At 44.8% G+C, this 12,572-nt stretch overlaps 1 protein-coding gene across 1 annotated transcript; it reads right to left on the bottom strand.

Annotated features, from left to right (window-relative positions):
* Nucleotides 1-3,998: 3,998 nt before the first annotated feature.
* EDN1 (endothelin 1) lies at nt 3,999-10,672 on the bottom strand. Its single transcript, XM_036870805.1, has 5 exons — nt 10,307-10,672; nt 8,572-8,740; nt 7,100-7,258; nt 6,830-6,943; nt 3,999-5,229 (listed from the first exon to the last, which is right to left on the bottom strand). Exons 1-5 carry the CDS (start codon nt 10,368-10,370, stop codon nt 5,127-5,129), a joined length of 609 nt encoding a protein of 202 aa, XP_036726700.1. The 5' UTR covers nt 10,371-10,672; the 3' UTR covers nt 3,999-5,126.
* Between the last annotated feature and the right edge of the window lie 1,900 nt (nt 10,673-12,572).

The raw sequence follows: 12,572 nt of genomic DNA, 5'->3' as shown, positions 1-12,572 counted from the left end.
TAAAGGAGCTGTTACAGTGGAGGATTACTGGACTGAATGTCAATATTATGACATAGTATGAGTGTGTTTCATGTTTGGTAATTGCAAATCATTGTTGCTTTTGTTGTGGTCATCCATGTACAATGCTTGGTGTCAGTCTATTTATGTCTTGTAAAAATAAAATACAGTGTGTGTGTGTGTGAATAAAAAAAAAAAAAAAGAAAAAAAAAAAAAAAAAAAAAAAAAAAAAAAAAAAAAAAAAAAAAAAAAATTGTCCTTCTAAAAACCTCCAAGGAGACGAAGAATACCTTAAAGTATTTCCACTTCTACCAAAGGAGGTCAGTGTATGAGTGGGGGGCATGGAGAGTGAGAGGATGATACAGAGGGATGAAAATGCAGCAAGACAGCAAAGGTCCAAGGACAGAAAGATGTGGGGCTAAACTTCAGCAGGTGTGAAGACAAAGCGGGCCCACTCAGTGAATGTCAAGAAGATAATTGACCAAGAGTTTTGATACTTCCAAGTCTGATATGCACAGGTTCATATACCAATGAGACTATATTAGTTTTTTTTTAAATTTTATTTTATATTGGAGTATATTTGATTAACAATGTTGTGTTAGTTTCAGGTGTACAGCAAGGTGATTCAGTTATACATGTAAACGTGTCTATTCTTTTTCAAATTCTTTTCCCATTTAGGTTATTACAGAATACTGAGCAGACTTCCCCATGTTATATAGCAGGTCCTTGTTGGTTATCTATTTTACGTATAGCCGTGTGTACATGTCAATCCCAAACTCCCAATCTACCCCTCCCTCTACACCCTTATCCCTGGTAACCAGAAGTTCATACTCTGTATGTTTCTGTTTTGTAAATATATTCATTTGTATCATTTTTTTTAGATTCTACGTATGATATTTGTCTTTCTCTGTCTGACTTACTTCACTTAGTATGACAATCTCCAGGTCCAACCATGTTGTTGCAAATAGCTTTATTTCGTTCTTTTTAATGGCTGAGTTATATTCCATTATATGTATGTAACACTTCTTTATCCATTCATCTGTCAATGGACATTTAGGTTGCTTCCATGTCTTGGCTATTGTTGAAATACTTTCATAATGGCTGATAAATAGCCATAGAAGCAAGAAATCTGGAAATTCCATCCTGGCTGCCCATGCCTTCTCAGAAGGCTGGACCTTCCCACAATCCGACACCTGGAGGTTTAACATCTGGCCTAGCTGGGGACCACCAGGAACCTGGTGGCCTGGGGGCCACAGAACCACCCCCCGGCTCTGTCCCTATCAGTGCCCACGCCATGCCAGTGATGGCTATTGTTAATTTCATCCCTGGATATTTCCACAGCAGTTTAGGGTGGAGGCCTCGAATGATTCAGAATATGAAAGAGAAAAATAAGCTGCAGAAACACAGAAGACTCTGAACCAGCAAAACTGCATGTCAGATTCCCGATGTGCTGCCTCTCAGGAGCACGTTGCCTGTCGGGCTTGGCATATGTCACTTCCATCAGTCAGTGACCCCCAAGGCTGAGGCCCTTCTCTCTTCATTATCCAATGGCACCAGCCCTAGATCTTTCTCTGATTACCACCCGGGATTTGAGGAAACGCTATTGCCTCTGCCATCGCATTCATCACTGCAATTTCTTCCCGTGTGTTAGATCTGCTTCCAGAAGAAGTTGTCAATGAAGCACTCATGGCACCAGATTTGGAGGCTGGCATTGTAAATTATAGTAATTTTTCTGCCAACCGTGTATTGGCATCATGAGGATGATGTAGTAAACAAATATTTTACAACTAAAATGTTTGCGACCGGGGCTCAGGGGCACATTGATATTCCTGAGAGAGTAATAAAAAGGATGGATTTGGAAACCATCATCTGTGAGGCTGGAAGGCAAAGCTTTTGTGAAGAGTGATTTTGCTTTACCACCTAGAACCCTCTAATGAGGTTGGCTTGGGTGTCTGTTTCCACTGACCTCCAGGTGCCTCTGAGTGAAACAGCCATGCTCAAGGGTTCAGGCTCCAGAGATGCTACAGCTTGCTGTGTGACCTTAGGTAAGTCAGTTCCCTCTCTGGGCCTTGGCTTTTTCCCCTGGAAAGACCAAAGATTGTTCTTTCTTTCCTGAGGGAACTCCTGCTTAATGTAATACCTGGAGTTGTGAGAACTCTACTTAGTTTCTTAGTCTAATACCCTGAGTATTTCAGGGAAGCACAGGCAGGATAAAAGCCAATCGTTTCCATCACAAAAGAAGCCAATACCTGGAGTGAAAATGATGTACCCCTGGAGTGGGTACCTCTCCCTTCACCAAATGTCACCTCTCCCCACCCAGAAGCCTCGGGTCCTTGGATCCCTGAGATCAAAGCTCTGCCTGTTCGTTAGTGTGAAGAGAGAAATCTGTTCTAAGTGGGCTTCCAGAAACCATGCTTTTACTGGAAGAGCAGCAGAAAGCATGACAGACCGGGCCATCAATTCACCCCTCGAGCTGGCATGATCCTTGAGTAATAGTCAATCTTTCCTACATACTCCAAAAATATTTATTTCCTATGAACCTTCCAACGTATTTTACTACTGACCCTCATGCCCTAGGAGCGCTGCTTCACACTTTTTACTTTTCTTGCTGGTTACTGAGGCAGAAAGCATCAGGGAAGAGCATTTAAAAGTCTGAATAATAAAAAATATTCTTAAAAAAGAAAAGAAAAGGAAAATCACATCACCGTTGCTTGCCCTGTTTTTCTTTTGCTCAGGGGCTTCTTCCCATGCCAACTCCCTCCTAAATATACTAGATCCATGTCCTCCAAGCTCAGATCTTCACTCTTTCCTGTCACCTCCACTTCTTCCTGCCATCTCAGGCTCGCTCTTGGAGTTTTAGAGACATTCCTCCCCTTTTTCATTTAACGGATGAGGAAATTCATGATGCCAGGGGATGGAATGGTTGCTCAAGATTAACAGGGGCTAAGTTCAGGCCAAGTCCCTTGTCAATGTGGACAAAACTTCACCCTCCCCTTGAGAACCGCACACCGCGAAACAGTTTGCTAGATGAAATGAGTTTTATAAGCAATTCCCCAAAGACACTGGACTGTCTCCTAAAAACAAAAAAGTGAAAGATGAAAAACAATGCCAGTAGAGATAGAAACTCTGCCCAGGACACTGGCTCTGCACACCTGAAGACTGTTATTTAACGTCCTTCAGATGTGTCACTGTTTGGACAACAGTGATCCCTGTGAGCTACTATTTGAGGAATGCCAGGCATTCTTTCAAACACTGTCAGAGAAAGGCGGTGAAGATTCTCAGAAGCTGATCAAGCTCTTTATGGGCTTCTGTTGGTAACAACCATTTGCAGCACTATTCTCCCCAACGGGTTGGCAGGTCAGCCAAGGCCAAGTGGGGAGGAGGGAGGTGCCGAGATGCAGGAGGCCCAGAATCAGCATTTGGTATCTCTGGCTCCAAGGGCACGTGTTCAGTCCTGCGTTACCATGAAAGAGCGAAGGTGCTTGGTGTTCCTCAGTAAACACACTTCTTAATCTGAGCAAAGAAAAAGCCAGTGGGAGCCCTCACTTGCTCTGAGCAGGCCATTTTCTCAAAGCAACTCTGGTGTGGAATGTGTATAATTAGGTACCTTTGGGGAGGTCGCCTTGCCATTGCTTCCTTCAGTCTATTAACATGGAGAAAGCACCTCTCACCACTTCATCAGCTTAAACTGTTGGATCCCATCTAATAGCCAAAGCATAGCTAATGGATAAAGTCCCTGGAGAGTTTGCAGGTGAAGGGGAAGCAGAAGCGCCTATGCAGGGAAAGACAGAGGTGTGAAAGCTGGGTTTTTGTTTTGTTTTTAGCTTAATGCAATCTAAAGGCATCTTTTAAGATATAAATCAAATTCTTGTTTTCATTAGCCAAGATTCTTTTCCTGCTAATTGTCACCTTTCCAAGAAACCATCTTTAATCATCCCCCTCCTTAATTCTTACCACTTTGGCCCACTTCTCAGAAATTTCAGAAATGATTCAAAGTCAGTGCAGTAGGGAAAAAAAATATTTATTTTCTAAAGTCATTACCTTGACAGGCAAAACAAAGCATTTTCTCAATTTCATTCAGAAATACATTAAAAAAAAATACATAGACCAATATGGCCTGCCCAAACATATATTTAACATGGTAAATATAAGGAATAAATTGTTTGAATATAAATATCTATAAAAAAATAAGTACATCAAAATGTAATCCAACCTCTTCCATGAGCCAGTAACATAAAGGAAAATAATTTGACTGCTTTAAATCATCACCAATGTTTACCCTTCAGTGTCTCTCCTAAACAATCCTATACCGTTGTGTTTCCAAAAATCAAGGTAAGGGAATCTCCTGATTCAATTGATCTTTCTTTTCTTATGGAACAGAGCTAGTAGATCACCCTGAAAATGTTATATCTACTATTGACACAATAGACAGACTTCCATGAGGCTAGGGCTTAGTGTGGGGATTTTAGAGGGGGAAGAGTTTGGGGAAGCAATAATTAAAGGTGGGGAAATACTTTGCCAGAGTGCAATATAGGTGAGGTAGACTCATACGCATGAAACTCATCCTGATTTACAGTAGTAACAGTTTCTTTCAGTTTTGCATTTTATGAATTAAAAAAACAAAGTCTCTTTTTTTTTTTAACTCGAGTGTTTGTCCTTAGAGTGTTTTCAATTTGTGCATTCCCTAGAAAAATCTTTGCAGGGACTTTGGAGTTTCTCCCTGAAATGTGCCAGGCGCCTGAGACACAAACACTCCCTTCGGAACCTCTTCGGGAACTCCGCCCGCAAGTGGAATCTCCTGTCCTCCTCCCCCTAGGAGGAGGCCACCCTAATTTGCAGGTCACTGCATCTCTCTGCCTTCTTTGCATAGCCCACTGTCACCCCAAAGGAGGAGAGAAACGAAAGCAGTTCCCACTGATGGAGGCAAATGAAGATGGGCTGGGGGACTCCTTAACCTTTCCTGGAATGTTTGCACCCAGGGCGCTGGTCCTGTGCTAGTCTGGAACGAGAAGTGGTCTAAGCAGGGAGGACGCATCTGCTCTGATCCCAGCCACGTGGAGAGAGCGCAGAGTCAGGCCCAGGGCTCTTGGTGGATGAGAAGGCTTCAGACAGGCCCCGACAACCTGCCATCAGTGTGTTCGGTTATAGGTTACTTTCTTATCTCTGTAGAGCTTGGCTTTCAGCTTGGCAATATGAAAAGATGTTTTGATACTGTTGCTGATGGCCTCCAACCTATTAAAACCAGACAAGAGAAAACAAATGTTATTATTATTATTATTTTTTTTTACAAAAATCATTCCCAAGCAAAAGAAACATCTAAAATTAGAATCTGGCAAAAACAAATCTAAATCTGGATCCTGAACTTTCACCCTCAACCAAAACCACATGTTACTCTGCTAACCTCAAGTGAAAATAAACTACCTCTTATGCCTAGAATGGCGGTGGGCGGGGCGATGAGCAGGGAGAATAAGGATGATATGGTCATATCTAAAGGGAATTGGGTATTAAATACAATTTTAAAGTACAATTTTTAAGGTCAACTAGAGATATTCTCTTTTCTTCTTTAGCCCTATCCCAACCACTATCCCAACCCCTGTGGGATTGTACGGAGAGACTCATTCAGCAGAGGTTTCAAATAGCCAGGAGTGTCTTCTTAATCACATAAGAAATTGAAGGGGGCTTCGTGGGAAGGAAATTCAAAAAGAGGAGGCCTACAGGCAGGCCCAAAACAATATTCTACGGCAATTAAAAAAAATTTGTTTTTGCAGGTTTCATGTTTTCTTTTTCTAGGAGAAAGAAAAAGGGAAGGATTGTAACATTGATTTAATAGTTGATGTAATGGAAGCTAATAGAAAAAATAAATGATTTCCAAGTCAGTCCAGGAACGGTGATTTACGTAATCTTGCCATCTGAAGGAGCACTAGTGGCCTGAGGTTATAAATATGGAAACTTCAACAGCACATGGGAAGCGCTGAGGATGGCCCTATATCAGTAGTAAACAACTCAGAAGTCATTCATGACCGCCAGGCCCGTGCTCATAATACTGGGATCCTAAGACTTCTTGCCGCTGGATTTCCAGGAAAAGTTGCCACTGACCATGAGAGGGAAACGTAGAATATGGGACGGATCTGAAAGCAGGATTCCTCCCTGCAGCTTGGGAATTCCAAAATGTTTAGGATTTGGAAGAGTTATCACTATAAAACTGCTCAGAGCAATCCTATGGTATTACTAATCCAGATCCCAGCTCATGATTAAAAAATGAGAAAGCTTTTGGGAATGACATTGGGTCTCCACCAAATGCATTTCCCTATTTAAAAAGTAAATAAATAAACCTGAAAAATGGCATGTTCTAACTCTTACCAACCCTGCCTAATGACTTTATTTTCCCTTTGGCCATTTGAATAATTGCTACGTTTGGAAGAATTTGATTATACGTGACACTTTAATTAAAAAAAAACAAAACAACTCTCCCTGAAAGAATTTTTAATTTCTCAGGGAAAGCTGTAAATATATTGACTCAGAGAGGCAAAAACTAGGTGTGACCAAATGACAAAGGTGTCTCTAGATAGATTTTGTTTGGAAAATCTACCTTTAGGATTAGTGGTGTGTGTGCTAAAAATCACCAAAGTGTACAGAGGGCAGCAGTCTGCATTCAAGGCCTTCAAGAAAACATTTGAGAGGGATTCCTTTGCTCTCTTTAATCTAGAGAACACAAAGATTCCCCTTTTCTTTGTTACTGTCCTCTGGGCCTTTCTCCCGTCAAGGCAAGAACGACTAGGAGAGCAGACCATTCATAGGTGACGGGGACCAGCTGTTCTTTGGAGCCTCTTACCTTCTTATTTTCCTTCCCTCCACCAGCTGCTGATGAAGACACTTCTCTCCAAGCTTGGAACAGTCTTTCCCTTTCTTCTGTTTATTCCAGCCTTTCTCCATGGTGTCTTGGTCCCTGTTAAAATACACATAGGGAGAACATTTCAGCAATAGGAACTTCAGTTGTTCTCAATGCCTCTGTTAATCTCTTTTAAACCAGAAGACAGCATCATAAGAGGAAGACGGTCAGGAGGGCATAAAACTGAAGGAAAACAAAGGTGTTTCTACTCACCTGAGTTCTTTTCCTGCTTGGCAAAAATTCCAGCACTTCTTGTCTTTTTGGCTAGCACATTGGCATCTCTTCCTGTGGTCTGTTGCCTTTGTAGGAAAGAAATCCTTTAAGGATCGCTTGGACCTAGAGGGGCTTCCGAGTCCATATGGAACAATGTGCCTATCATGGAAAGAGAGGAACAAAAGTTATGAGCATAACTGATCGTCTCCAAAGGTTGCATTCTTTGGGGCAAGCTCCTAAGGAGCTCACACCACAGGATTTGGCAGCGAAACTCAGAAGAGTCAAATGTCGCTAACAGTCAGGATCGCATGCCCGTCAACGGCCCCAAGTGTGTGGACCCACCCAGGAGAAAATCAGTTTTCCTAAGTCAATGAAATTCCATGTCAACTCTCAACACAGCAGCCTTGTCTTTTGGCCGAAATTATGACATCTCTGCTTTGGTATCTGTTTCATATTTTCTTCCTTTTTCTGACTCTCTACTTAGTTAACAGGTCTTGGGAGTTGGGGGCGGGGGGACTTCCATGCAAAACCATGACTCACAAGATTTCGAAAACCGATTTTCAATTCAAGTGATACATGATAATGCTAAAAGGGCCCCCTGAGGAGGCTGGGGGAGACACACTACTGCGTGCACGGTTCACGCCAGGTTTGCACACCTCCTGTGATTTGGTGATTATCATACGACTGTAGAGGGACTCCTCACCAGAAGGCTCTCCAGTAATTTCCTGTGTGTCCATTGTGATTCTCACCTAAAGTCCTCCCCTTGGAAGTATCACCTTACTAAGTATGAGGCTCGCTGTGGTTTTTGTTTGGTTTGATTTGATTTTGTTTGGATTTCGGTCATGCCTCACATAACGGGACACCGCAGGCACAATCAATGTATTTTTGTTTAGGATTCTTTCTGATGGGTGAACTACTTTTCAGGGGGAGATGGGGGGAACTGCTCTCTTCACTTGGGAGGCAGAAGGGAACTCTAAGGACCGTGTTTCTGTTGCTGTGTTGAAATAGGCTTTTCCAAAGGGGGGGGAGTCGGGACACCCAAGTTCTAGGTCTCGCTCTACCACAAATTCATCCTGGCAAGTGACTTCAACATTTCGGGTCTTAGTTTTTCTATAAGTAAGATAAAGACGGTAGACTATAACTCTCTATCATCCTTTCTGCCTCTTAAGTCTATACCCTCCCATGAGAAGCACAGGTTGGACCAAGCCACATATGACCTCAGCAACGTTTTCCCTAAACCCAGGCAGATCCCAATGGAGAACATTCCCCCCCGGAGGCCCAACACAAAGTGTCTCCCCCCGAGACGTGTGGCAGCCTCCTGAGGGGCACTTTCCCCACTGGGGCACTTTCACGTGGTCAGAAATGCTCCCTTCAGAGTCCGAACCCAAAAGTAACGAGAGTAATTGGGCTCCAGCCTCCCGTGAAGCCGGAGGGGAGGAAGCCTAGAGTAACGATGCCCTCTAGAGACTCACTCTGGAGTGTTGACCCAAATGATGTCCAGGTGGCAGAAGTAGACGCACTCTTTATCCATCAGGGAGGAGCAGGAACAGCGCTTGGCCCGGCGGGGCCTCCAGGGCGCACTGGGAGGGGGCGTCTCCCCTCCGCTCTCGGCTCCGGTGCTGAGCTCGGCGCCCAGGACCGCTGGGGAGAGAAAGAGCTGGTCAGTGGGCGGTGTCTCCCCCAAGGCCCGAAGGCACACTGGTCACAGCATCGATGCCACAGCTAGCAGAGCAGATAAAAGCAGATGAAGCACCCAGCCAGCCTCCAGCAAGAAACACAGAGCAAAAAGGACTCTCTTATTTTCCCTCCTTAACATGACTTCACCTTTATCGCCGCTGGCTTATCCACCTTCAGAGAGATTATACAAGGGCAGGGGAAACAACCACCTGAAAAGGGACTTACCAGCCCCTTGAAGCAGCCTTCAAGGAAATGCTTAGAAATACTGCCTGTTAGACATTTGGGTTGGCTTCTGCATGGAACTTAGCACACCCTACAGTGGCTTAAAATTGACTGATGACCAAAAACCTGAAACTAAATAAATCATACTGCCTTTTCCTAGACTTGGAGCCACTTCCTCATGCGGGATGACCTTCCGTTTAGGGCAGTATCCACCACTTCACACCTTGTGTAAGGCCGGGAGTAGCCCAGGTGAGACACACCTCTTGAACTTAGGTGGAGGTCCAGAGCTTCAGGGAGGTGATTGGAGAGAGAGAAGAGAAATCAGCTCTACAATAAAACCACTGACCTAAGGGAAAACTGAGCAGCAGCTCCGGGGACCCAGGCAAGGTTCCGTGGGTTTTGAATTCTGAATCCCCGGAGCAGGATGGTGTGGGTGGGATTTGCCGTTTCCCCCTTCCCCACAGCAGCATGCTTCCTCTTACTGACAAGTTAGCCACGCAGCTTATCTGCCTAATTTTGTACATTTCAAATGATCAGACACATTCCAGGATTTTCATTCCCTTGACATCCTTTCTCCTCAGTCAGGGTCATGAAAAGACAAAAAAGTGCACTGACCCTAAAAGAGGGAAATGGGCAGATGCACACATACTATCTAAATCCTTCAGCAGCCAAGATTTATCCTAGCTTCCCTCCCAAGACAGGTGAATAAGACTGGAAATAGAGCCCACACTGTTCTGAGTGCCAAAAACTTGCCAAAAGAAATCTAAAGTCAACAATGACAATTTTAAAGAAAACATCTGCTTCACCCTGAAACCGCCTGGGGGTGGTTTTCACCAGACTGTTCTGCAGGTGATTTTACTGCTCATACATTGCTTGAATGACTTGAATAAAATTCCTTGGCTTCAAGCTGAAATGTTTAAATATTTCACACGTGAACACACTATTAAAACAGTATTTGAATAAGATATAAATTCCTATATGTCCTATTACCTGTATGAACACATATATTGCAAACATACATTTAGCTAAATTATATCTTGCTTTAACTGAGTCATATTTTTAAAAGCCAAGGAAATACACTAGGCAATAATAATAATGTTATTTTAATGCTAGAGGAACAATGGTCTTCAACAGAGGATTTTTTTTTTTCCACTAGCAAACTTAAGCACCTTTGAGCAATAATTCCCCTACACTTGATTTCTGAGCGGCAGTCATAAAAAGAAATGGGGGAAAACACAGAAGCAAGAAAAGCATTAAGGTGGAAAAGAAGACGGCAGCATTCAGGGATTTACAAGTCAACGTGCCTACCTGCTTCTGGAGCTCCTTGGAAAGCCACAAACAGCAGAGCGAAAATCATGGGGAAATAATCCATTCTGAAAAAAAGGGATCAAAATCCTTTCCCCCTGCGAACTAAACCCGAAGGGGGAAAAAAAAAAAAAAAAAAAAAAACAACGCAGAAAAAAACAGCTTCGGTTCCTTCCAAGCGCTTCGGGTTCTTCAGATCTCAAAGTGATCCTTCAGCCCGAATGCTCTTTAATGGGGAGAAAAGAGAAGCGTCTGCCAGGAGAGAAGGCAGTGGGAGCGGTCCGAGGACGCACGCGGTGGCGGCCGTGGCGCACGGGGACCCGGGGACCCTGGCGGCGCTGGTCCCAGCGCAGAGGCAGAAGCGCGTCTGACTTGGACAGCTCTCGACCGGCTTTTTATACTGAACCCCTATAGAGCGGGGGTAAACAGCTCCAATTTTATTCCAGCCCCAGACAATGTTATTGTGTCATTAGTCACCACCAGGCAACGTGCAGCCGGAGATAAGGCCGGGCTCTAAAGGAAATCACTGCTAACTTCAGAGGCAGACGCCCGCCGTCTGACAATTCGGGGCAGGGCTAAGAAAAAGAAAATACCCATTGGAGACCTTTGGTAAACCTGCCCGTGCAGCGCTGCCGTCTGCTTCCCCTTTACAAGCTGCCAGCCCCGGAGTTCAAGCATCAGAAGAGGGACTCCAGAAAAGTCATACCATTGGTATGAAAAGTATGAGCTACAGTTTAAATAGATTGTATTGTTGTGTGCGGGGGAATTTTTTTTTTTTTTATTGTTGTTCACTTCATTTGCCTTTTATGTCTCTCCGATTTCTTAGTGCTGATCAGTCCAGGGGACGCTCTCCCTCCTTACTTACGCCTCCCCCCGCCCCGGACTCGGGGTCAGATTATTTTGGCAGATAGATGGACGCACTTTGCTCTTTCTTCCAGCCCCCTCCCACCAAGGCTGTTCGGCTCAAGTTCTTTGCGTCCACAGTGGGAAAGATCGGAGAGGGGTTGGCAAGAAAAGGAAGTTTAGAAAAAAAAAAAAAAAAGGAATCCTTTTAGGCACATACCCAGTCCTTTCAGGATTGCTGATTAGAAGCCCCCATCAGCTTTTCTTTTTGCGCCCACCCTCTTCCCGTCCCCGGATCCCCCCACTTGCCGGGGCACCAATCTAAAGAAATAGCGAGAGAGGAACGCCAGAGGGAGACGAAGAGCTACAGGGGCTGATTGAGGGGGAAAAAAAGCCACAGCCTTGGCTTCCAAATAACAGAAGGAAACGCAGCCACCTGAGGTGGGAGCTTAGAAAGGGAGGAATGGCACCTGACACGGAAAGCGGGGTTGCCCCTCGGGGTGGTCCATTTACTCCCTACATCGGGACAGCTTTTCTGGGTCTTTGTTTTCCTTTGGCTTTTTCTTGTAAGTCGAAGGGGTGTTCTTGTAGAGGGTTAAGTATTGGGAAGGAGGAAATGCCCGCCCTGAATAAGGGAGCAGACGATACCTCGCCTTTAATAATGTGCTTATGTTTTCAAAGCAATTTCCTGTCTACGTAAGCACGAAATACGCCTTGAGGTCCTCACAGGGCAGTCACTGAGGAGGAAACAGCATGCTGCAATGTGTACAGCAGAACATGAATGTGAGACACCTGGCTTTTTCAATTAGCCTCATTTGTCAAGTGAGAAAGCTGGGGTGCCCAGAATTTCCTTGCTCCATCAAAGTTCTCGGTGTGCCTGAGTAAGGCCCATGGGAAAAACGTAGAGCAACTTCCCTGCACACGATAAAGATGTGTCTACGTCTAGCTCCTATGGACGCCATCAAATAGATGCTTCTTCCATTTCCTCATCTTGTTTTACTCTAATCCACCCACACCCACACGCACACGCACACGTAGGGATTCAGATGCGGACTCATCTGCAGTTCTCAGGAGGACCCACAGAACCATTTCCTCTTCCTTCTCTCTGTTTATTCTTCACCCCTAGGATCAAAAGGACAGATTTTATCCCAACACCTAAGCCGTGGGCCTGGGCACACTTGGTCCCCCTGGACATCCCTAGAAGTCACAGTTGGGGGGACAGTAGCAGTAGCAGATCCGTAATGAGATCTGTCCCCTAAACCAGCCACTGCAGCGAGAGTGGAGGCGGGGGGAGGCAGGGACCCTCCCCCCACATCCACACCCAGAGAGGCCTCCCCCCAGTCCCCAGGGGTCTCTGCTTGGGCCCTCGGCTCCTCCTCTATATGCTTGCCTCAGCCCAGCCCCGGGGGCCGGGGAGGGCACAGCT

This window comes from Balaenoptera musculus, chromosome 11, assembly GCF_009873245.2.
Source record: "Balaenoptera musculus isolate JJ_BM4_2016_0621 chromosome 11, mBalMus1.pri.v3, whole genome shotgun sequence".
In the NCBI taxonomy this organism is placed as follows: domain Eukaryota; kingdom Metazoa; phylum Chordata; class Mammalia; order Artiodactyla; family Balaenopteridae; genus Balaenoptera; species Balaenoptera musculus.
This window is presented reverse-complemented; position numbering and strand designations above follow the sequence as displayed.